Source organism: Microtus ochrogaster, chromosome 15 (genome assembly GCF_000317375.1).
Source record: "Microtus ochrogaster isolate Prairie Vole_2 chromosome 15, MicOch1.0, whole genome shotgun sequence".
In the NCBI taxonomy this organism is placed as follows: domain Eukaryota; kingdom Metazoa; phylum Chordata; class Mammalia; order Rodentia; family Cricetidae; genus Microtus; species Microtus ochrogaster.
The window spans coordinates 21,710,723-21,734,534 of record NC_022017.1 but is presented as its reverse complement, the minus strand read 5'-3'; the positions used below and the strand labels follow the sequence as shown (position 1 = coordinate 21,734,534).

Below are 23,812 nucleotides of genomic sequence, written 5' to 3'. Positions count from 1 at the left end.
CCGGCGGGGGGTCAGGGGGGGCCAGGGCGCCGCGCGGAATCCCCGTGCGCTCCTCTCTCCGCCGGCAACAGTCCGGGCCCCGGCGCTAGCACCGGGATGGACGGCCCCGGGGCCAGCGCCGTGGTCGTGCGCGTCGGCATCCCGGACCTGCAACAAACGGTGAGCCCTCGCGATCTCGCCGTACCCCCGTGTAGCCCACTAGCGGTGACCCCTGCCGGGCGCGCCCTGCGCCAGGACCCCCGGCCGCGGCCACTCGCCCCTCCCCCGCCGCCTCCGCGGGACCCTCCCCATAGCCGGGGCGGGGCCCTGGAAGCCCAGCCCCGGGGCGGGGCCCCAGCCTCGGCGCGGTGGCGCGGGGTCCCTGCTCTTGCTCCCCAAGTAGCCCTCCAAGCGGGCCCCGGGGCGGGGTGCCCTGCGCTCGCAGGTCCGGGCTCACGACTCGCTCCGCTGCAGAAGTGCCTGCGTCTGGACCCAACCGCGCCCGTGTGGGCCGCCAAGCAGCGTGTGCTCTGCGCCCTCAACCACAGCCTTCAGGACGCGCTCAACTACGGGCTATTCCAGCCGCCCTCCCGGGGTCGCGCCGGCAAGTTCCTGGATGAAGAGCGGCTCTTACAGGACTACCCGCCTAACCTGGACACGCCCCTGCCCTATCTGGAGGTGCTGGGCAGACCAGGGTGGGGGTGGAATGGAGCGCACTGGGTGTGATCTTTGAGCTCCGTGGCTGGAGCAGTGAAGGGCAGGCCGGGAGGAGTTGGCAACAGGAGCGGTGGGGGGCTATGTGCAGCCTGAGCAGTGTGCTGAGAGCCAGAGGTGGGTATATTGAGTGCAGCGGGTAGGGTGAAGTGTGAGCTGCATGTGTGGTAAGTGGTGTGTTGCAGCTTCGGCGTGGAGAGCGGTGTGAGCAGTGTGTAGAGTACTTGCAGCAAGCAATGTGTGCAGCACACAGTGAGCACCCGCAGCACATGCACTCAGCATGCGTGGTGTGAGCAATTTGAACACGGGAGGGAGAAGTGTGAGAAGAACTGAGTGCCTTAAGGGTCATGCGGTGTGAACAGTGTTCTCTGTGTGCACATCGGAGGTTGGCAGAAAATATTAGCACCATTTATGATGCATAAAGGTGATTTGAGTGCCACTCCAGGATGGAGATTCTGTCCTCATTGGAAGGTCTTTGTGTGTGTGTGTGTGTGTGTGCGTGTACCAAGGTCAGAGTTGGTTCAATCCTCGTGGTAGCACCAGGAATTGGGTTATTTCTACTTGGAGAGAAAATGTCTAGGAATAGAAGCTTAGTTTCAGATCTTGGGTGAGCAGTCAAGTTTTCCAAGTCCTGGAGGTGGGAATGAGACAGACAGGCTGCAGGCCCGCCAGGCCATGAATTGGCCGAGTGAGTACTGTCTCCTCCGGACCACACATTGTTTCTGTGCAATGGGTAGTCAGTAGCTGCCAGTTGTTGTCTGTCCCCTCTGTAAGTGCATGTCTGGAACTTGTCTGGCTGTGTTGCAGTGAGAGTGTGGGCAGGAGGGTGGTGAGCAGAAATCAGCCTGCGGTGGTGGCCACCACCCCTTGCTCACTGGACTTGTGTGTGCGCCTTCTCTCCCCCTTTTCTTTATCCGAGCAGTTTCGATACAAGCGGAGAGTTTATGCCCAGAACCTCATAGATGACAAACAGTTTGCAAAGCTGCACACAAAGGTAAAGCAGTCACTGGAGGGGACCTTCCATGACCACTGCTCCTATTCAGGTTTGGCCCAGTCTGCTTTCCCAGAAGTGGGTTTCAGGACCTGGTCCGGGGCTGGGCTCAGGCTCCATGCCCAGGACTGGTCTAGTGATGGGTTCCCACTAAATCAGAGTTTTGCTGGTAGTGGGGTGATTGTCTTACTTGAGGCTGGGGGAGAGGGAAGCGGATAAGTGTCCATTGCGTTGACTGTGAGGGCAAGAGGTCCAGTGGTTAGTGCTCCTTAGTACGAGGAAGACAGAGTTAGATATCTCACTAATTCCCTCCCAGGAGGGATTAACCACCTCATTTCACAGGTGAGGCAGAGGGGTTGAGTCACCTGCTGTGACTGCCCACTGCCCAGTGAAGCTGGCCCAAATCTGCCTAGGTAGGCCCTGTGTGGCCCGTGTACACCTGTACAGTGTCTTTGCTCCTGGGGCCTGCACCCAGGTGTACCTGACTCCGTTTGCTTCTTTTTCTTTTGTATTTTGAGGGACACTTCACTCTTATGGGTGTCCAGAGGGCAAGGAGGGTGTCCTAGGCCTTTTCCAAGTCCGCCAGCTCCGCGGGCAAGTGGGAATTTGCTTGTGGGAACTTCACTGATGGTCTCTGGAGCTTCGGAAAGGAACTTAGTGACCCTGCCTAAGGTCCTAGATCCTTAGGCTTCTGTCAGACTTTTCTGCTGTTCCAGGGCAGGTGACAGTCAGTGGCTCTGGCTCTGTATTGGGCAGAGACCATGTCAAAGAGAGAGGTATCTGTCTCCCTCCACTAGCCCTTTTGTGACCCTGTCATCTTGGGTTCTCTAGCTCCTTTCTCAGGCCCACAGACACAAGGGATTTGCTTTTCAGTGAGTCTTGTCTGTGTTTTGGACGAGTCTGAACTCCTCTCTGCCCTGTCCTCTTGCTTGCCTGGGGTCAGGCTGTCCCTACCCTCTTCCCCTGTGACCTCGAGGCTGTCTTAATGTTCTTCCTAGATGATTTGTGTAGATTCTTCCTCTGGTTTTGTCACTTTGACCCCGTGATACTGGTCCACCAGGCACCCACCCTCTCCTGTCTATGATACCCGCTGTTTTTAGATGCCTGGGTGGGGACACTATGCCACCAGACAAGGCTAGTTGAGGCTTTGCTGGGTGAGGGATGAAAAGACAAAGTCACATTGTGGGTGCTCCAGGGGTCTACCACAGAATGTAGGAGGAGCTGGTCAGAGGAATGAGACTAGAGTTGTTAGCCTTCGGCTCCTGTCAGAATGGCCTCAGTGTTCTTTTAGGCTGAGGGAAGGAACTCAATTGGGGTCTGTGACTAAGGTGTCCTGGCTGTGATGAAAGCGGCCAGGCTCAGGCTGGGTTTGTAAGAAGGGCTTTGAAAGCACAAGGGGCTAGCCAAGATGGAACTGGCGTTGAGGTAAAGGTATGGGGTCGAAGATGAATAAGACGACAGACAGGTTAGACAGAATGGGGCTAGGGACAGTGTATGCCTTACAGGCGGTCGGGAGCTTGCTGGAGGAAGGGGGTGATGGGAAGATGACCATGAATGTGACACCCCGCTGATTGGGATGGTTGGTGTTCTAGGCAAACCTGAAGAAGTTCATGGACTATGTCCAGCTACACAGCACAGACAAGGTGGCCCGCCTGCTGGACAAGGGGCTGGACCCCAATTTTCATGACCCTGACTCAGGAGGTAGGAGAAGAGCAGGGAGGGGATGGTTTGTTTATTTGTTTTTGTTTTTTGAGCAGCTGGGACTCTTAACTTTTATTTATCTCTAAATCCAGAGTGCCCTCTGAGCCTTGCGGCACAGTTGGACAATGCCACTGACCTCCTGAAGGTTCTTCGCAATGGCGGTGCTCACCTGGACTTCCGAACCCGTGATGGGCTAACAGCTGTCCACTGTGCCACCCGCCAGAGGAATGCAGGGGCATTGACGGTTAGTGAGGGCAGGACCCCGGTCTGGAGGGACTCACGGGCTCATGCAGAAGGCTGGGCCTGGCATGGATCCTGAGGTGCCTTATCCTCAGACCCTGCTGGACCTGGGGGCTTCACCTGACTACAAGGACAGCCGCGGCCTGACGCCCCTGTACCATAGTGCCCTAGGGGGCGGGGATGCCCTCTGCTGCGAGCTGCTGCTCCATGACCATGCACATCTGGGGACCACTGATGAGAACGGCTGGCAGGAAATCCATCAGGTAAGCAAGGGGGCCTGGGCTGGGTCCAGGCTGTAGGCCTCTGTCTGGGATGCTTCAACACCTCTCTTCTCCTCAGGCCTGCCGCTTTGGGCACGTGCAGCACTTGGAGCACTTGCTGTTCTATGGGGCCAACATGGGTGCCCAGAATGCCTCGGGAAACACAGCCTTGCACATCTGTGCCCTCTACAACCAGGTATACCTTGAGACTCACCCCCTTCAGGTTCATTTACATTTTCTGTGTGTAGTAAAGTATGACTGTATGCCTGCACACAGGTGACCATACATCCCAGCCTGTGTGACACTCTCTGTTGTATGTTCTGTGCCCTGTCTGGTTACTGGGTGGCCTACTTAAACATGTATGTTTTCTTAACACACGTGTGTCAATATGTCCGCGTGTATGTTCTTAACAGCTAGCTCTCCGATGAGAGCGGCGTACATAGCCCTGCCTAGCCCAGGCATGCGTCTCTGTGTGTGTGATTCCTGTGCCCTGCACACCTGCGCATGCCTATCCACGTGTGTACCTGCCATGGTTGGCCCTGCCTCTCTGCGGCCCAGTGTGATTGTTGTTGCCTCCCAACAGGAGAGCTGCGCTCGTGTCCTGCTTTTCCGTGGTGCCAACAAGGACGTCCGCAATTACAACAGCCAGACGGCCTTCCAGGTACAGGATGTGTAAGACTGACCCAGGGGGCTGCTCATGTGTCCTACTGACTTTGAACTTGGATTCTTCTTCAGAGGGCAAGGAGGGAGTGCTCGCTCTGAGGAATTATGAGTGGGCTAGTGTGCTCAGAGTTTGAGGGGAATGTTTGGTGTGGTGTAGCACGGATAATAAAAACACAGAGACAGATGTTGGAGTTCAACCCGAAAACCAGAAAAGTAAAGCAGCCAACCCACTAGAGAAGTCTTTCCTCTACCGAGGCTGGGTGACCGTAGACTAAGCAGACTAAGCAGCCTAAGCAGCCAAAACTTTAACTAAGCCTCTCTCCTCCCATTTAATATTCCCACTAGTGCTGGGATTAAAGTTGTGAGGCACCACCACCTGGATTTGTTTCTGCATTATTCATTTGTAGCCCAGGGTGGCCTTGAACTCACAGAGATTCATCTGCCCGTTTCCCAAATCCTGGGATTATAAAGGTGTGCGCCACCACTGCTTGACCTCTATAGTGGCTTAGCTTTGCCATTCTGATCTTTAGGCAAGCTTTATTTATTAAAATATAAATAAAACATCTCTGTAGTGTGGTGGTTGCCTCTATCCTCCTCCGATGGATAAATGCCATATGACTCCAGGACTCTGGGGAAGGGCCGAATGGACAGGTGTGGTTGGCCTGATTCCCTGGAAGCAGGCAAGAGTGCAGAGGACAGACTTGAGAGGGATATGTGACCGCTACTACACCTGACTTGACCCAGGTTATGTTTCTGAACTGTTAGTCGCCAGGCTCGTTGGCACTGGATAGCCAGGTAGTTACCTAGAGTTTTGGAGGAGTTGAGGGTATCATGGGAATTTACGAACCATGAAAGCAGTGTGGAAAGGGGTATCTATTATTATTATTATTATTATTATTATTATTATTATTATTATTATTATTATTATTATTGTTATTATTATTTTTGGTTTTTCGAGACAGGGTTTCTCTGTAGCTTTGGAGCCTGTCCTGAAACTAGCTCTTGTAGACCAGGCTGGTCTCGAACTCACAGAAATCCGCCTGCCTCTGCCTCCTGAGTGCTGGGATTAAAAGCGTGCACCACCACCACCCAGCATGTATATATTATTCTTAATGGGAGCACAAGCCCTTGAGAATGTCAGAAAGGCAAGCTGTTAAGGCCATGTCTGTGAGTGTAAGGTAGAGGTTGAAGATTTGGGCACATCTGGAAGTAGATACGCCAAGGTGTATTAGATGGGCCAGGTTTGGGGACAGAGGTAGGAAGAATGAGGGCTGAAAAGCTGTGGGACCAGGATTGATATGGGAATCGTGGCTGCATATGGGGCAAATTGAAAGTTCTACTGTTGGGTTCGGGTTTGTTCATGTTTTAACTCTAAGCCTTGTGTCCCAGAAGCACTCTTGGACTTAGGCAGAGGAGGGCAATGGGCCAACCCCAGCTGCTGGTATCCTGTCTCTCGTCCAGTAGAAGTGATGTGTCCACAGACATTGACTGCTGTGACTTGAGAGAAGGGTGGCTTTGGGAAGATCCCAGTAGGAGCACCTGGGGTTTGGGGTACCTCCCTCCTTGCCCTCCATGTGTTGATTTCTCTCTCCCAGGTGGCCATTATTGCAGGGAACTTTGAGCTTGCTGAGGTAATCAAGACCCACAAAGACTCGGATGTCGGTGAGTTCTGCCCACCCACAGATCCTTTCTGAATGTGCTGTGGCTGTCATAAGCCTGTCATACACCCTGGTGGTGTAACAGGGTCTCCATACTCCAAGGCAATTGTCTGCTAGTGGCCCTTGCAGACACGGGAATGCACTGAAAAATGGCCTGTGGGGACCGAACAGAATTTTTGGTCGGGGCCTAAAGCAGGTCTGGGCTCTAGGCTGTGTTGGCACAGACCCCGGTGGTCAATATCTAGAATGGGCTCTGTGCTTCCTATTGTGTGCTAGGGCAGTGCTTAGCTTCCTGTGGAGAGAGCAGGACACAGTGGTGAGGATGAAAACAGAAGTGGGAATAGGCTTGCGGCTATCTCCTTCCACAGAAGGTTTGAGCTCCCAGCAGGTAGCGCACAAAAGAAACTTGGCATATGTATAAGCGCTTGGAGGAGGACCAGAAGCTGCATGTGTAGTTTTTGCTTCAAGACTGGCAGGCAGAAGGCTCCAGCCTAATCTTTGGTGTGTGTGTGTGTGTGTGTGTGTGTGTGTGTGTGTGTAAGAGAGACAGACAGACAGACGGACAGAAAAAGTGTGAGAGAGAGGTGTGGTGTGTGCGTGCCTGGTTCTGGAGCCTGACTGTCTCATCCTGGGTACAGGTGAGTAAGTCTGCAGGGTACTGTGGGTCCCTCCTCCAGCAAAGGGTTGCTGTCTGGCTACAGCAAAGCCTTCTAGCCGTAGGGATCCCTTAATGTTCTGGGTAGGCTTTTCTGCCTGTGACTCTTTCTGGAACATGGAGCCCCAGGCTCCCCTTTCTTCTGTGAGCGTTACTTGAAGTGTCCCCATTTCTTGTTTCAATCTGCAATGACATTGGGCAGCAAAGGGATGGAGCTGGCATTAAGGTTAGAATATTCCTCAGTTTATGACAGTCTGGCCTGGGGGTTCATCTTTGGTTGGGGTTAAGATTAAGGTCAGTTTCATGTTTAGGGCACTTCCTTGAGCTGCTCTTTGCTAATAAGGCTTGGTCATGCGCCCCTTGAACCTTGCAAGTTGGGGCCATAATGGTGGATGAACTGAGGGTGGGTGGCTTCCCCAAGAGAGATCCTGCAGCAGTGCTAAGTGACTTCATGATTCATGGTGCAAAGCTGGGCCCTAGTTCAGGTAGAAAGTTTTTGGGTTGATATAGACGCACGTGATAGCTACAGTTTGCTTGGGGCTGACAGCATCAGAGATGAAATTTTCTGGGATCATCCTGTATGTGGATGCCTCGTTGCCCAAATGTCTAATCTTGAGAGAATTGCTGAATCTGTGGTGCCTCCCTTTGTCATAAGTGAAATATAGTGTCTTAGGTACCGCATCTTCTTTTCACCTTGGTCTCCTGTAGCATTTGATCCTGGAAGGGGCTGAATTCTAGTGACTTGTTTGTAACTGATTTCGCAAGAGATGAGGGACTTGTATAATATCTAGGATGAGCTGTAGGACTATCCCTCTGCCCTTTGTCCCAGGATTCTGGGGGTCACCAGCCGGGGCGCATGTCCATTTTACCGAAGCGTGCTTGCCTCAGCTGGGGCTAGGCACATCGTGGCTGAGCAGAGTGGGCATCAGTGTCATCTGCTCTCACAACCGTATAGAGCACTGTAACGTCTTAGTGTTACAGCCTGTCCTAGGTAGGTTTCTACTGCTGTGATAAAACACCATGACCACAGCAGCTTAGGGAGGAAAGGGTTTGTTACAGCACACACATTCCAGTCACACCCCATCAGGAAGGGAAGGCAGGATAGAAGGCAGGAACTGAAGCAGAGGCCATGGGGACATGCTGCTTACTGGCCTGCTCCGCACTGTGGTTTGCTCAGCTTGCTTTCTTACAGGCTCCAGAACCACCTGCCCAGGTGTGGCACCGCCCACGATGGGCTGGGCCCTTCCACATCGGTTATTTAATAATAATGAAAGAAGTGCCCCGCAAACTTACCTCTAGGCCAATGAGATGTGGGGTTTTCTCAGCTGAAGTTTCTTCTTCCTAGATAACCCTGACTTGTGTAGAGCTGACAAAACACTAAGCACTGACCCTGTGCAGTATGGTGTGGTCATGAGATTTACTGTGCATCTCAGTTCACCTTCCTAATGTTCTCTTGTGAAACTGATTATTGGGCATTTATTTATTTATTTATTTATTTATTTATTTATTTATTTATTTCAGAGAAGAAACCCAAATCTTAGAGGGTTAATGAGAAAACCTATCATTAGACCTGGGGACTCAGGTCTGGGTTGCCCGCCTTCCTCTGCACATACCCATCCACTCTAAGGACATTTCTTAAGTGACAGATCTAAGTTACTCTGTCTCCCTCTGGGGCTGTGGGACCCCACATAGGAGCTGCGTGGAGCTCTCTGCCTGGCTGTCCTCCACTTCCTTCCTCAGGGTAATGTTTTGCAGGCACTCATGTCGTGTTTCAAGAGACACCTCCTTACTTCTCTTTATGGACCAATAGACCCTTGGGTAGGACTCTGGTCAGTGGCTTTCTCTGCTTCCTGTTTCAGTTAGTGGGCTATGGGCTTTCAGTCAACCTATGTATATAAAGCATTCTATGTATATATGTTCACGTGGACTGCCTAGCTCATGTTTTTGGTAAGTGCCTCGGGCAATACTTCTCATATGGTGACGTCACCTGGAGAGCTTGTTCAGTGTAGGTTCTGAGTCTGGGCCCTGGTGTGGCCTGAGCCTCTACACTGGTCGCTAGCTCAAGGTGAAGCCTGCTCTGCCTATCCTGGCTCCACGCTTTTTACAATAGGTGTAGACAGTCTTGGCAGGCAGTGCTGCAGGCCAGAGCCTGCCCACGGTATATAGTTTTTGTTTTTAAATCAAGGCGAAGTGTTCCTTACTTAAAATTGACTACTTTTATTGACAATCCGGTAGCATTCCTTACATTTACAGTATTGAATGCCAGTTTTGTTGAATCCCAAAATGTTTTCATTGCTCCAAAGGGTACCGCAGATATGTTAAGTTCTGTATTGCCCTCCTCCCCAGCCTGTCAGCTGAGAACATAATTTCTCTTGGCATTTACCTGTTATTGCTGTTTCGTATCAATGGAATTACACTATTACCCTTTCTTTGTGCCTTCGAACTTCATCTGCCTTGCAAGATCATTTCATTCCTTCTTATGGCTAAAATGTATTCTGTTGTCTGTGTGCATGGTATTTGGCTTATTCATTCGCCTACTGGTGGATATATAAGTTGTTTCTACTTTAAAACACACACACACACACATAGTGTGTATGTTGTGTGCTTGTGTGTCTGCCTGCTTGTCTGTATGTGTATGCATACACAACATGCATACAGGTGCCCTTGGGGGCCAGAAAAGAGCACGGATCCCCTGAAACTGGAGATACAGATGGTTGTGAACCACCCAGTGTGGGTACTGGGACCCAAACCTGTGTCCCTCTTCAAGTCAGTATCCACTCTTAAGAGCTGAAACCATGCTGGGCGGTGGTGGTGCACGCCTTTAATCCCAGCACTCGGGAGGCAGAGGCAGAGGCAGGTGGATCTCCGTGAGTTCGAGGGCAACCTGTCTGCAAGAGCTAGTTCCAGGACAGGCTCCAAAGCTACAGAGAAACCCTGTCTCGAAAAACCAAACCAAACCAAACCAAAACAAAAAAAAGCTGAAAGCTGAAGCCATCCCTCCAGCTGGTCTTTACTTTTCGATTTATGAATATTGCTATCACAAACATGTTTGTACATGTGTTTATATGAATAATAGTTTACACTTCTTTTGGGCTTATCCCAAGGAGTGGAATTGCTAGGTGATATGATAGTTATTACATTTTTGAAGAGTTTCTAAACTGTTTCCACTAAACTTCTTTCATCTATCCGTGGGTTTCTAGCTTCTTTACCTTCTTCCCAATGCTTGCCTGCTTTTTTTTTTTTTTAAATTGTAGTTACCCTGTTGGATATGGTGTGGTATTTCATTGTGGATTGTGGTTTCCTAATGCCCAATGCTATTAAGCACATTCTCAGGAGTTTTTCATTTGTGTGTCTTTGGAGGAAAGTGAAGGCCTTTACTCACTTCAGTTTTTTTCCTTATTGTTGAACTATAAGAATTCTTTATTTACTTTGAATATAGTAAAGAATATAGGGCCAGCAAGATGGCTTAGTGGGTAAATGTGTTTGCTGCTAAGCCTGGGAAATGCACATGGTACAAGGAGAGAGCTGACTTCTTCAGGACCTTGATGTGTTTCACAGGGCCATGGCATTATGTTCATGTATGTACATACACAAATAAATAGATGCAACAAACTGAAAATACATTGTATATGGTTTGGGTGTTGTTTGAGATAAGTTTTCACTGTGGCCCAGGTTGGCATTGAGCTCTGTATGTATCCCAGACTGGTCTCAAACTCTTGACAGGTCTTCTGCCTTAGCCTCTGAGTATCCGGATTACAGGAAAGAAACTACCATGTCCTGCTTTGTTTCTTGCTCAGATTGGTTTTGAATTCTAGGCTCAGGTGATCTTCCTGCCTCAGCCTCTTCAGTAGCAGGGTCTATAGGCACTTGTTATCATACTCCGTTTTGTTTTTTTAATTAAAATTAAAACAAATTCTCGTCGGGCGGTGGTGGCGCACGCCTTTAATTCCAGGACTCAGGAGGCAGAGGCAGGCGGATCTCTGTGAGTTCGAGGCCAGCCTGGTCTACAAAAGCTAGTTCCAGGTCAGGCTCCAAAGCTACAGAGAACTCTGTCTTGAAAAACCAAAAAAGAAAAAAAAAAATCTCATGCTTTTGATGTTGTACCTAAGAATCCATTGCCAAACATAAGGTCGCACTGTTTATCACTGATAGAAGAATACGTAAGCATGCTTACATTTTGTGGAGCTTTTAGTATTCTCCAACTCCTAAACAGAGGCTACACTCTGCTGAAAGGAGCCGAAGGCCAAGTATTTGTAGAGACAAGACAGGACAACCTTTGTTTAGAAGTTAGCTGGTTGGTCTGATTACTGTAGTTTCTGGCCTCAGATGATGGGCTCTACTGTGTTTGGCATCAGAGTGCCAGAGCCACTCCCATTAACGGCATCCCAGTGAGATGACCGGTCTCACTGTGTAGCCCCGCCTGGCCAGGAACTCACCATGTATATCAGGCTGACCTTAGACTCATGGAGACGGGGCTGGGATTAAAGACACTTACCACCATGCCTTTTTTTTTAAAAAAAACAAAAATAGCTATTCACTTTGACCAGAACTTGGGCATAAGTATCATTATAATGTGTCATGGCGGGATGGATGTCTTTGACTCAAATCATACTGTTAGATGTTGAAGATTGTTGCTGTTGTTGTTGATCTCATTTTTGTTGTTGGTGTACTGTGGACGGCTGTGAAGACACATTTGAGACCCTAGAAGAAAATGTAGCACACTGGATGATTATGATAACTATGAGGCAGATGCCCAAGACTACAGTGTGCCCTTAGCTGAGATTCTAGCAACCAAAGTATGTATACATCTTTTTGTTTTTTTTTTTTGAGATAGGTTTTCTCTACATCCTGGAACTTATTATATAGACTAGGCTGGCCTCCAACTCAGAGATCCACCAGCCTCTGGGATTAAAGGTGTATGCCGTCATGCCTTGCTCAAAATAATATTTCTATTGGACAAAAGCAAAGGTGAATCATTAGAACAAACAGAATCAGTCAGAGTCCAGAAAGAAGTTAGCCAAGATTTCTGGAGTTGAGCTCGAAGCATGTTTCTTGGCTTGCATCTCAAATGCCCGTATTTCTGGCACTGGGAGAAGGCTGACCTCCCTTGGTGGCCAGCGCTTGGGCAGGGTTATCCTCTGGAATTGCATCAAGGTGTCTCTCTCCAGCTTTGGAGTTTCAGGAACAAACAGCTCCTGTTCTTAGTGATTCTAAGTTGGAGAAGTGGGAAAACATTCAAATGGAGGAATAGAGAAGATCAATATCCAGTTCAGTTTATAGGTAATAAATAATACTAATAACAATTTCAACCCAGTGAGCAGGCCCACAGTCTCAGAACAGTGTTCTGCGGTTTTCTCTGAAGCAGAACTCTCTGTAGCTATGCCAGTCTTTGAACCTTAGCCTATTTAGACACGTTTAGTAGGAGAGGCTTGGAATGTAGCTAAAATTGGTAGGGTGCCTGCCCAGCTGTGCAAAGCGCTGGGTTGTATCACTAATCCCAGCACTCTGGAAGTGGAGACAGGATCAGAGGTTCAAAGTCATCCTCAGCGCAAGTGAGTTTGAGGCCAGCCTGGGCTACATCAGACCATCAGACTGTCTCCCAGCAACAACAATAACACAGCAACACATTTAGTAAGGAGAGTAGTTAACCACACAGGCTCTTTAGTTTGTTTTGCTGAAACTTTTGGCAAGGAACCTCAGTTTGGACTTTTTTTTTTTTTTTGAGACGGGGTTTCTCTGTGTAACTTTGGAGTCTGTCTTGGAACTTGCTCTTAGACCAGGCTTTCCTCGAACTCCCAGAGATCCGCTTGCCTCTGTGCTGGTATTAAAGGCGTGTGCTACCACCGCCTGGCCTCAGTTTGGACTTTTAAAAATCTTTTATGGCTCAGAAATTAAAATCAAGATGAACTGCAGACTACCCTTGTAGTAATTCATTGTTTTTTTTTTTTTTTAAAAAGGTTTTTCAAATCCCCTCAGGTTTCTGGAAGAAACAGGCAGAAAGTGACATTTTACTCACAATAAGGCTTGGAACAGCTCTTGCAGGTTGGCATCCTGTGCAGATTCTCAAATCACATTCTAATCAAAGCTTTGGTAATAGGATCGGTTTCTCCAGTTGTACGCTATCGAAAACAGCACAGTTTCTTAGTGAACTTGTGCAGATAATATATTACCATGTAATACACAAGCCCATGCTTAGCTTTAACAGTGCCGAGGATCTGGTGCAGAGAGAAAGTGAATATTTCAGGGTTTCTCAGTGTAGCCCAGGATGCTCTGGAACTCACTCTGTAGACCAGGCTGGCCTTGAACTCAGAAAGATTCACCTGCCTCTGCCTCTCCAGTGCTGGGATTAAAGGCATGCACCACCACCGCCCGGCAAATATTTCAGTTTTAATTTTCAAAAAAATCACCAATAGGCCACAGACAGTGCAAAAGGAAAGCATAGTCCTTAAATCTAGAACATTAAAATGAAAAATTCAAATAAACATAAAATTACTCACCTCATTTTTTTCAGTTTTTTAAAAAAAACTTTATTAAAAAAGTTGCCAAAAAAAGTCATCCACTGACATTAACCAGGCTCAGATACCTCATCGGTGTTTTCCTTTTGTGTCATGATTTCTTTTTCTGTTTGTTTATTATTTTGAGACAGGGTCTTATTCTACATCCCAGAAGGTCTGGAACTCACTGTGTAGTCCAGGCTCATCTTGCACTTACAGTAACCCTCTTGCCTCAGCTTCAGAGTGCTAGAATTTCAGGTCTAGACCCATGTCCCTACTTCTTCTTTGGCTTGGACTTGGTTTACTGGTTGGAACAAACCACCAGGTATTTATTTTCTTCCTCCTCTTCTTCTTTAGTCTGTTTTTCTCTCCTCTTTTCTTTCTCTGCTCTCTCTCCTTCCCTCCCTTCTCTCTCATTTGCCTTTTCTTGTTCTTTCTCTCCTCCTCCTGCCCCCACCTTTTCTCAGTGTTATTGCTCAGGCTGGTCCTGAACTCCTGGGTTCAAGAAGTTTTCTGGACTCAGCCTCCGAACTGTCAGGACTTCAGGCTCAGGCCACCATTGCTGGTCTCATTTCTTCATTACAGTTCTGAAAATTCTTCTCCAAGCTAGTGGTATGATCGTGAAGTTACTGGGAACCTAGATTCCACAGTACTTGTCTGAGTCCAACAGTGTTTTTGAAGGATAAATGATTTTGGGCTGCAGCTAATCGCACATACTTTTAGAGAAGAATGATAATAATAACTGTACACTTGGCAAGACTCCAAACAGCTATGGCTGAAAGCTGATGACAAAGTCAGCAAGGATTGGGTTTCTTTTTGTGGCTTACAAGATTTTAACACAGCCGGACTTACACGACTGATAGGATTGTACCCAAAACAAGTCCAATTTCCAGGAATTTTACACACTTTTATAATATTTGTATTTTGAAATTATGTGAAAGTATGGTTTAAAATTTGGTACCGGGGTGGTGTATGCCTATGGCCATAGTATACTGGAGGCTGAGGCCGGATAAGGACAAGTTTGGGTCCAGCTTCGGCTATATCCCCACCCTCGACCCCAAAAGGTTTAGTACTACAATGCTTTCCATACAATTTAACACATCAAACAAGATTAATGAATTCAGTATCTCTTTAACATTGCAGGGGCCTTTCTGGATTGTTAAAGTTAGTTTGGGATTAAAGATAAATCAAGGAGCCAGGCATAGTGCCAAAGGCCTTTAATTCCAGCACTTGAGAGGTACAGGCAGGCAGATCTCAGTGAGCTCCTATCTATCTAGGGCTACACAGTGAGACCTTCTCTCAACAAACAAACAAACAAGCCCAAACCAAACAAAAACCCCAAATTACCTAGTGCACTCTGAAATCAGTAACACATTTTTCTTTTGTCCTTAGGTCTGGTTGCCTATAGCATGGGTAAGAAACACTTTAGGAAGGACTTTTCAATAGGTTTCTAGTTTTTCTAATTCACATGTAACCTGTATGTGGACTCCATGCGGCTTGTAGCCATGGAGCTGGTGATCTTCAGGGTGACACCAGGTCCTATCAATGTGTTTAGATTATACATGAGCTCAGGTTGGCACCTATGAGAGAAAGGCAAATTGTTATTTTGTTTGTTTTCAAGACAGGGTTTCTCTGTGTAACAGCTCTGGCTGTCCTGAAACTCAATCTGTAGGCCAGGCTGGCCTTGAATACTCAGAGATTCGCCTATCTCTGCTTCCCAAGTGGTGGGATTAAAGGTGTGTGCCATCACTGCTTGGCTGCAAAATGTATTTTATCTAGACAGGATTACCTTTATTTATTTCTGAGCTCAAGATTTTGATTGAAGTCTAACAGTGGTTAAAAAGCAGACTGAAGAACTTGATTATGGTATATGCTGTAATTCTGGAGGTAGAGGGATGAGAGATTGAGGACAGCCTGAGCTATGAAGCAAGACACTCACACAGACAGACAGACAGACAAACATACAGACACACACATACACAGACAGACTCTCTCTCTCTGTCTCCCCCCACCCCCCGCCCCCACTTTGTGGTTTCCAAGATGATAATTTTTTTTTGGTAAGATTTACCCTTTGTCTAGAAAAGAGCAAATTCTGAGATAGAGTCCCAGTTGCTGGATTTAAACAACCTATTATTTCCTGTCTTCCTGGGAGTTTCCTACTGTGATCTATTCATTAGACCCAGTTAAGACACCCGAAGACTCCCTACAGGACCCAGGACAGTCTTTATTTCAACTTCAGAAGTCAGTGTGACTTCAGGAGCCACCGTTGAGTCAGAATATTGTCAAACAAACCCAGAGAATTTCACACAGAATGTGGCGCACAAGAGGGTTGGTTCCAAGTGGTGGCCAACAGGGCTCAGCAGCTGACCGCTCCTATTTGTGAGTGGCTCCGGTAATTTCTTCTTATATTAGATCTGATACAAGAAAAACCTAAGCATGTTTAAATTTTATTCTGTAACTCATGAATAGAGGGGCAAGAAACACTGCCAGGAGAAGCAAGATAAGAAATACGGTTTTGGTCGCTTAGATGTTAGTTGTTGCTTCCTAACTGGTACAGTGTCTAATTTCGGTTCACAGTTTACATTAGATGTTGATTTGCTCAGGTGGAATTCAAAGTGTGAGAGTCACCACGCTGAATGGCATCCAAATGGCATCCCCCCGCCCACCAGCCACTGAGTTTTCCTCTGACTTTCACAGGCTCAGCTTTTATATTTAGGTCACTGATCAATTGTAGCCTAATTTTTGTATGAACTGTGAGTTCAGAATTGGCTTTCGTGTGGCTCTTTAGTTGTTTGGCAGTATTTGGTGAAGGACATTTTCCTTTTCCACTGGTACTCACTGCTGGTGTGTAGAAACGGTAGCTGGCTGTTACCAGTTTTTCTGTATTTGCTTTAGTGGCTTTCTTGGCACATTATTGGGATTTTCCCCTCCCTCCCTTCCTTCCTTCCTCCTTCCCTCCCTCCTTCCCTCCCTCCTTCCCTCCCTCCCTCTCTCTCTCTGTCTCTCTTTCTTTGAAGCCTGTCCTGGAACTGGCTCATGTTGACTAGGCTGGCCTCAAACTCACAGGGATCTGCCTGCCTTTGCCTCCCGAGTGCTGGAATTAAAGGTGTGCACCGCCACCGCCTGGAGTATAGGATCATCCTGTCTGCAAATGGATTTACTTCTTCTTTCTAATTTGGATACATTTCATTTTTTCTTTTTCGAGACAGGGTTTCTCTGTGGCTTTGGAGCCTGTCCTGGAACTAGCTCTTGTAGCCCAGGCTGGCCTCAAACTCACAGAGATCCACCTGCCTCTGCCTTCCGAGTGCTGGGATTAAAGGCATGTGCCACCACTGCCCAGCTTGTTTTTCCTTTCCTTTCTCTCTCTTTTAAAAAGCGGCCAGTTCTCTTAGCTTCGAAGCCATCTCTCCAGCCCCTTTCCTTCTTTTTTGGAGGTAGTCTCACTACGTAGCCTTGGCTGGCCTCGAACTACTGAGGGCTGAGGTTAAAGGCATGTGCCTCCATGCTCAGCCTCCCTTGCTTTTGTTCCCTTAGTGCTCTGGCTTGAACTTCTCTGCCATATTGAACAGCAGTCATGAAAGCAAGCACCCTGGCCTTGCTCCTTGTGTTTGAGGAAAGCTTTTGAGTCTTTCACCACTGAGTATGATGCTAGCTGTGGGTTATAAAGACGCCTTAACACATCGAGGAAGTTTCTGTTCATAGTTTTCTGATATTTTATCATTAAAGGTGTTGGATTTTTAGTGATGATTTTTTTCTGAATCAACTCAAATAGTGATGTTGTTTTTCTGTTTTGTTCTATTGATGTACCACACTGGTTCCTGAAGTGTTTATCCTTGGAATGTTTTATCCAGCTTGGGGATCTAGAATACAAGTCAGTTAGGAATTGTTTTCTTCTTCCTGTTTCTTTGGGCTAGTTTGGGAAGGATTGATGCTGATTCTTCAAGTGTTTCTGGTCATGCCATCTGTTACCACCTTTCTGTTGTTGGTAGGAAGACTGTGATTTCTCAGTCAGTTTCCTTGTTTTGAGTCCGTTGAGATTTTCTATTTCTTCTTGAGTCAGTTTTTGTAATTTGTGGATTTAAAAAATAATTGTCTGTCTAATTAGCTTATCTAGTTTGGTGGCAAATGATCGTTCATAGTATTATTTTATGTTTTATTTATTTTGAAAGATTGGTGACAATACCAAGTCATTTCTGATTTTATTGTCTTTTTAATATATATGTTTTAAAGTCAGTTGTAGCTGGGCGATGGTGGTGCACACCTTTAATCTCAGCACTCAGCACTCAGGAGGCAGAGCCAGTTGGATCTCTGTGGGTTCAAGGCCAGCCTGGTCTACAAGAGCTAATTCCAGGGCAGGCTCAAAACTACAGAGAAAGCCTGTCTTGAAAAACCAAATAAATAAATAAGTCAGTTATAGCACAATTAATAACTCAGAGACAGATATTGCGGTTCAATCTGAATATCAGAGAAGCAAAACAGCCAGCCACTGGCTCTTACTTTACCTCAGTCTGAAATGACAATCCTGCCTCCAGGAATCTCAGAATGAGACTGCCTGAGAGCCGTCTCCTGTCTTATATTCATTCCTCTCTAGTGCTGGGATTAAAGGCGTGCACCACTACTGCCTGGTTTCTGTGACAAACTAGTGTGGCTACTGGGATTAAAGGTGTGTGCCACCACTGCCTGGTCTGTAAGGCTGACCATTGCAGCTGTTTTACTCTCTGATCTTCAGGCAAGCTTTATTTATTAAAATACAACTGAAATATTACTACAGTCAGTCTAGCTAAAAGTGTGTTGACTCCTTGCGTTATTTATGTGCATGAAGATTCTGCCAGCATGTTTGTCTGTGCACCATGTGAGCGCCCTCGTGCCTGCAAAGGTCAGAAGAGGACTTTGTGGAGTCCCTGGAACTGGAGTTGTGGATGGTTGTAAGCTATCAATCATGTGGGTGCTGGGAATTGAACCCACGTTCTGTTGACAGCCACTCTTAATGGCTGAGCTATCTCCCCCAACACACCTTTTTTTTTTGAGACAAGGTCTATGTTACCCTGACTGTCCCCTTCACTATGAAGACCAGGTTGACCTCTGACTCACAGAGACACAACTGCCTTTGCCTCCAGTGCTAGGATTAAGTGTATGCCACCACACCCAGAAGGCTGACTTTGTTGTTGTTGAGACAAAGTCTTGTTATGAACCCCTGGCTGGTCTTGAACTTGTACTGACTTTCCTGCCTTTGCCTCTCCAATGCTGGGATTATAGACATATGCTACCATGCCTAGGTCTTCCAACTCTTTTTTTCCAAAACTGGGATGGAACCTGACACTTGGGTGTGCTAGACAAACACCTCCTTCTTACATGGAGGTGTTAGCTATCTAGAAGTACTGCAGCTGAATGAGAGACCCTAGATGGTTAGTCAGGTCTCACTGGCTTGTCTCCTGTGTCCTCATTTACGTTTTTTGATCTTCTGTTCATTATCGGAAATGAGTATTGAAGTTTTTGGCTATAAATTGTAGAACTGCCTATTTCTCTTTTTTGGCTTGATATTTTGGTATTCAGGACAGGATTTCTCTGTGAAGTCCTGGCTGTCCTGGAACTCACTCTGTAGATGAGGCTGCCTTCGAACTCACTGGGACCCGCCTGCCTCTGCCTTCCAAGTGCTAGGGATTAAAGGCGTGCGCCCCACTTCTATTTCTGTTTTTCAGGCAGTGCTATTTGTTTCATATATTTTGCTTTTGTTTTCTTTGGTGTATATATGTTAATAGTTAATATTCTTGATGAACTGACCTTCTTACTGACATATAATGTATCTTTCTGACTCTTGTTACACACACACACACACACACACTTTTGTGTGTGTGTGTGTGTGTGTGTGTGTGTGTGTGTGCATGTTTGTGTGCAGATGTATGTGTTTGTATGACTGTATAGGCCTGAGGTCAGCCTCCAGTGGTGTTCCTTGGCAACCATCCTGAATCTTGCTTGTTGAGACATGGTTTCTCACTGGACTGGCCTGCTGATTAGATTCGGCTAGCTGGCCAGTGAGTCCCAGGAATCTCCTGTCTCTGCCTCCTCAGCTCTGGGATAAGTGTATTCAACAACACTGACTTTATGTGGGTATAGGGAATTGAACTCAGGTCCTCATGCTTATATGTCAAGCATTCTACTATATGAGCTATCTTTCCGGGTTTACATTTTTTTTTTCATTTAAAGTTTATTGTCTGATATTATTATGGTTTCTCAGCTCTTTTGGTTACTATTTACATGTGTTAGTTTTTTTAAAAAAATTTATTCTAATTTTATTCAGGCATAGTGTCATATACCTTTAATTCCAGCACTTGGGAATCAAAGCCAGGCAGTTCTCTGTGGGTTGGAGGCCAGCCTGGTCTACACAGTGAGTTCCAAGACAGTCAGGGCTACATAGTGAGACCCTACCTTGAAATAAAACACAACAAACAAATGAAAATATTCTAACTTTCAATATATATGTGTCTTTGGATCTAAAGTGATTCTCTTATACATAACGTACAGTCAACATCTCATCTGTCTTTAAAGTAAAGTTTTACTGGAACATAGACAAGCCCATTTATTGACATACTGTTTGTAGCAGTTTTCATGGTGCCACAGTAGAGTTTGAGACATGGCAGTGGAGACTCCGCTTTGCGGATCCTGAAATAGTTACTGCTGGATTCTTTTTAGGATGTTTGCTGACTCTGGTCTAGAACGCCTTTTTTAGTTTCCTTGGCGATAGTCAATAGTACACAGTCTCACATAGCAGTAGCCTGGTGAGATCTGTCATGTGTAGCCTGATTTATCCCGAACCTTGTAGAGTGGGAAATTCTAACAACGTATCTGGGCATTCCAAAGCCTTAGCTGCGTGAGAAGAGGAGCAAGTTTAAAACCTCCAAGTTAGGGTTGGAGGCAGCATGGCTGGGATGTGATCACCTGTTGGTGACTTCATTCATGTGGCTAACTGTTCTGATTTCCTGGGATTGGGACACTTCTGGAACACATTTTAGACTCCATTTGTCTCTCTGTGTAGGTTTAGCTATATATACAGATAGGTGTGTGTGTGTGTGTGTGTGTGTGTGTGTGTGTGTGTGTATGTGTGTTGAAGCAAGGAGCCAACCTTGGGTATTTTTCTTCAGGAGCTACCCACCTTGATTTTGGAGACAGGCTCTCTCCCCAGGCTTGGGGCTCACTGATTATGTAGGCAGGCTGGCCAGGGAGCCCCAGGCATCTACTGCTTGGCTTCATGTCCCCAGTGCTGGGATTACAAGTGCATGCCAACATACCTGGCTTTTTCTGTGAGTGCTGAGGATTGAACTCAGGTCCCCAGTTTTGCACAGAAAGCACTTTAATTACCTGAGCTATCTTCTAGCCCAGGATTTTAGTCTTAAAAGGTCAATTGCCCTACAGAAAGAACTACAGACAACTGGGGCATACTGGGAGTGGGAGAAACAGTGTTGCCCAGAGAAGAGCAAACTGATTGGTTATCTAGTACCAAATGGTCAGCCCTGAAGTCATCCTTTATAAGTAACATTATATGTACTGAACAGCTTATATTTAGGAATATATATGCATATACATATACGCATGTAGTACCAATGAAAAAAAGAGGCCATGAATTTGAAAGTAAGGAAGGGTATATGGGATGGTTTGGAGAGAGGAAAAGGAAAGGAGAAATGTAGTCACAAAGTCGTCAGCTGTCCCCATCCCTCCCCCCCCCCCCCCCGCAAATCACTGAGTCCTCAGAGTCTTAACTAGTGCCCCTCTGCTCTAGTACCATTCAGGGAAACCCCCAGCTATGCAAAGCGACGACGTCTGGCTGGCCCAAGCGGCTTGGCATCCCCTCGACCCTTACAGCGCTCAGCCAGTGATATCAACCTGAAAGGCGATGCCCAGCCCGCAGCTTCTCCTGGGCCCACTCTCCGAAGCCTCCCTCATCAACTGCTGCTTCAGCGGCTTCAGGAGGAGAAAGACCGGGACAGGGATAGTGAGCCGGAAAAGGACATCAGTGGCCCTGCAGCAGGCAGGGGTAGCCACAACAAGATCAGGTAGGAGGGTACGAGTGGTCCTGGGGGGCATCAGCGTGGGCCGAGAGCTATGACCAGCCAGAGCTGAAAGGCAGGGAAAGATGGTGCGTGGTACCGGTGATGGGTGCGGCTCGTGGCCGGAGTTCCTGGGTGGCTTTACTCAGGCTGATCTCCGGTAGAAACTGGGGCTTGCTCTGGGGATAGCGGGCAGCGGAGGGAGTTGTGGGTGGAGAGGGTATGGTCCAGCTTGTTGTTAGAAAGCTCATTTGCAGCAGGGAAACTGGTGGTACTGGTAGGAAGTGGGTTGGGACATGCCTTTCTGTGTAGGCTCAAGGCCTGCAAGTGAGAGTTAGCGCATCCCCCTCCCCCCCCCCCCCTTGCATCTCCGCAACCCAGGCCCAGCCCTGTAGACATACCTACTTTTAACCTCCCTCCTGAGTCCTGGAATCGCGAGAAACCAGGATATTTGCAGCACTGATTTCCCCGTAACTTAAGAGTAGGAAGCGTAGCCTGGAGCTCTTAGCCTTTATAGACTTAAGAGTAACCACCTTGCTGGCTCCTCACCAGTCCAGTGCAAGGTGTTTCCTTTGAGAAGCTCTCTGGGGGTGCCTGTGAGGGTTCGACTTCTTAGACCCTGGTACGCTGTCTGTGTTAACCACTGGTTGTAGTCTTAAATTTGCCTGGCGGTTAGGAACTATCCTTCTGGCCTCCTGCCGTATCTCCAGAGCCAGGTCTAGAGAAGGTGTTTGGAAGCCTGTTGGATGCAAGTGTTACATAAGCAGCATGTTGTTTTCACAGTGTCGGCCAGCTCTTACAGCCCTATGGGTTGGTGTACCACTGGGCTGAGCAGCAGAGCCTGTCACTCAGCTAAGCTCGATCGCTTAGGCTGTCTGTGTTCACATCATTGTACAGGCTGGGGTCCTGAGGCCCAGCTTGGGCCGGAGACTTGTTTAAAGTCACAGGGAGTAGGGATCAGCTGACCTGGGTACAGGTGTTTGGTAGAAGGCATTTGATGCAGATTATATGAAGCTTTCCCTTCTTCCCTTCTGCGTTGTTCCCCTGTGTATGCCGCCCGCTTCCCAGGCTGTAGGCGTCTCGGACCCCCCCCCCCAAGGTTGTCAGTTTGGTTCCATATCACAGTTCTCCCCTGAAGCTTTTGCGTTGCCCCTCTGGTTTTCTAAGAATCGAATGGGTTGGTGGCTGAAAGAGTGCATTCTAGGATGTCGCAGTTTGCCAGGAGGGCTGCTTTCGAGTGGAACTTGTGTGGCTGCCACTTTGGTCCCTTTCATTTGTGCTTGCTGAAGCTTGCAGCAGGCACAGAACAAACGCCTCTATTCTAGGGTCTCCAGCTCACCTGCTCTTTGGGAGGGCGGAATTCCTTCTTCACATTTATTAGGTGACTTGAGTGCCCGATCTGTGTGTCTGTGCGTGTGCGTGTGCAGGAACCTATGCTTGCGCAGCTTGCCTCTGGCTCACCCCACCCCCCACCCCCACGCCCCAATCTCAGCAGTGGTCCTGACTGGTTCTGAGGAAGTAGAAAGCTGGGCTTGGGGCTGAGAAGCACTTAGAAAAGTTGTGGTACAGGTTAAGGAGGCTTACCTGGTGTGACAGTGGTCTGTCAGGATGTGGAGAGCAAGTTGGGCGCACTGAGGAGGAAGAGACCCCTTCAGGCACAAGTTGCCTGTTTTGCAAACAAAACCAAAACGGATGGCGTTCGTGGACCCTGGTAGGGCTGCAGTGGCTCATTGTTGCTTGCTGTTGGCTGAGCCTGGCATGGAGCCCAGAAATATGGTCTGTAGGTTTTTGCTCCAGCACCATAGTGGAGCCCACAAGGGCAAATTTGAAGCGGATTCAGTAACTTAATCTCTGGTCAAAAGGGCAGGGTCACAGTTGTCTAGGTGGTGTTAACAGTGTAGCGTATTTCTTAAGTCTCAGAGAGCTGGTCATTGGCAGAGCAGGTGAATTTGTCCTGTCTGGGAACTAGGGAGCCCAAGCAGGCTTTTGGGCAAACAGGAAAATCAAGACCTCAGAGTCTATACCCAAGCCCAGAGAAGTGGTATGGGAAAGGTGGTTAACACAGAATGAGCATGGGCATTAGACAGGTGTTTAAGGCGAGAGGAGACAGGCCCGGAGGCAGGAGAATTGGGGCGCCCAGTGCATGCTGGTGGTCAGGGTGTGAGGAGGCCGGACCGCTGCGCCCCGCCTGTCCTTCCCTGATGCCCGAAGCCTCGGTGCCAGCCCTTCTCCAGCTCCTACCTGGCACTTCTGCCCGGCGTCCCCCGTGCGCCCACCTTCTGGCTCTCGTTTCTCTCCAGCCGCCCGCGCGGGGGTCAGTCTGTTGGGGGCACCGCGGACCCGGAGCGAGCCGGCCGCCGCCGCCCGCAGAGGGAGGAGCTGGCGGAGGAGGCGGGGCGCGGAGCGGCCGTGGCA

General features: G+C 48.0%; 1 protein-coding gene across 1 annotated transcript in view; it reads left to right on the top strand.

Moving 5' to 3' along the window:
- Positions 1-6: 6 nt before the first annotated feature.
- The window catches only part of Shank3 (SH3 and multiple ankyrin repeat domains 3), a 58,121-nt gene continuing 34,315 nt past the window's right edge, over positions 7-23,812 (top strand). Inside the window, exons 1-11 of the mRNA XM_026782411.1 lie at positions 7-159; positions 454-657; positions 1,616-1,687; positions 3,277-3,385; positions 3,478-3,629; positions 3,721-3,888; positions 3,965-4,081; positions 4,469-4,546; positions 6,144-6,210; positions 21,130-21,406; positions 23,698-23,809. Coding sequence (XP_026638212.1) covers positions 97-159; positions 454-657; positions 1,616-1,687; positions 3,277-3,385; positions 3,478-3,629; positions 3,721-3,888; positions 3,965-4,081; positions 4,469-4,546; positions 6,144-6,210; positions 21,130-21,406; positions 23,698-23,809 — 1,419 coding nt within the window. The 5' untranslated portion in view covers positions 7-96. The remainder of the gene's footprint in view (positions 160-453; positions 658-1,615; positions 1,688-3,276; positions 3,386-3,477; positions 3,630-3,720; positions 3,889-3,964; positions 4,082-4,468; positions 4,547-6,143; positions 6,211-21,129; positions 21,407-23,697; positions 23,810-23,812) is intronic.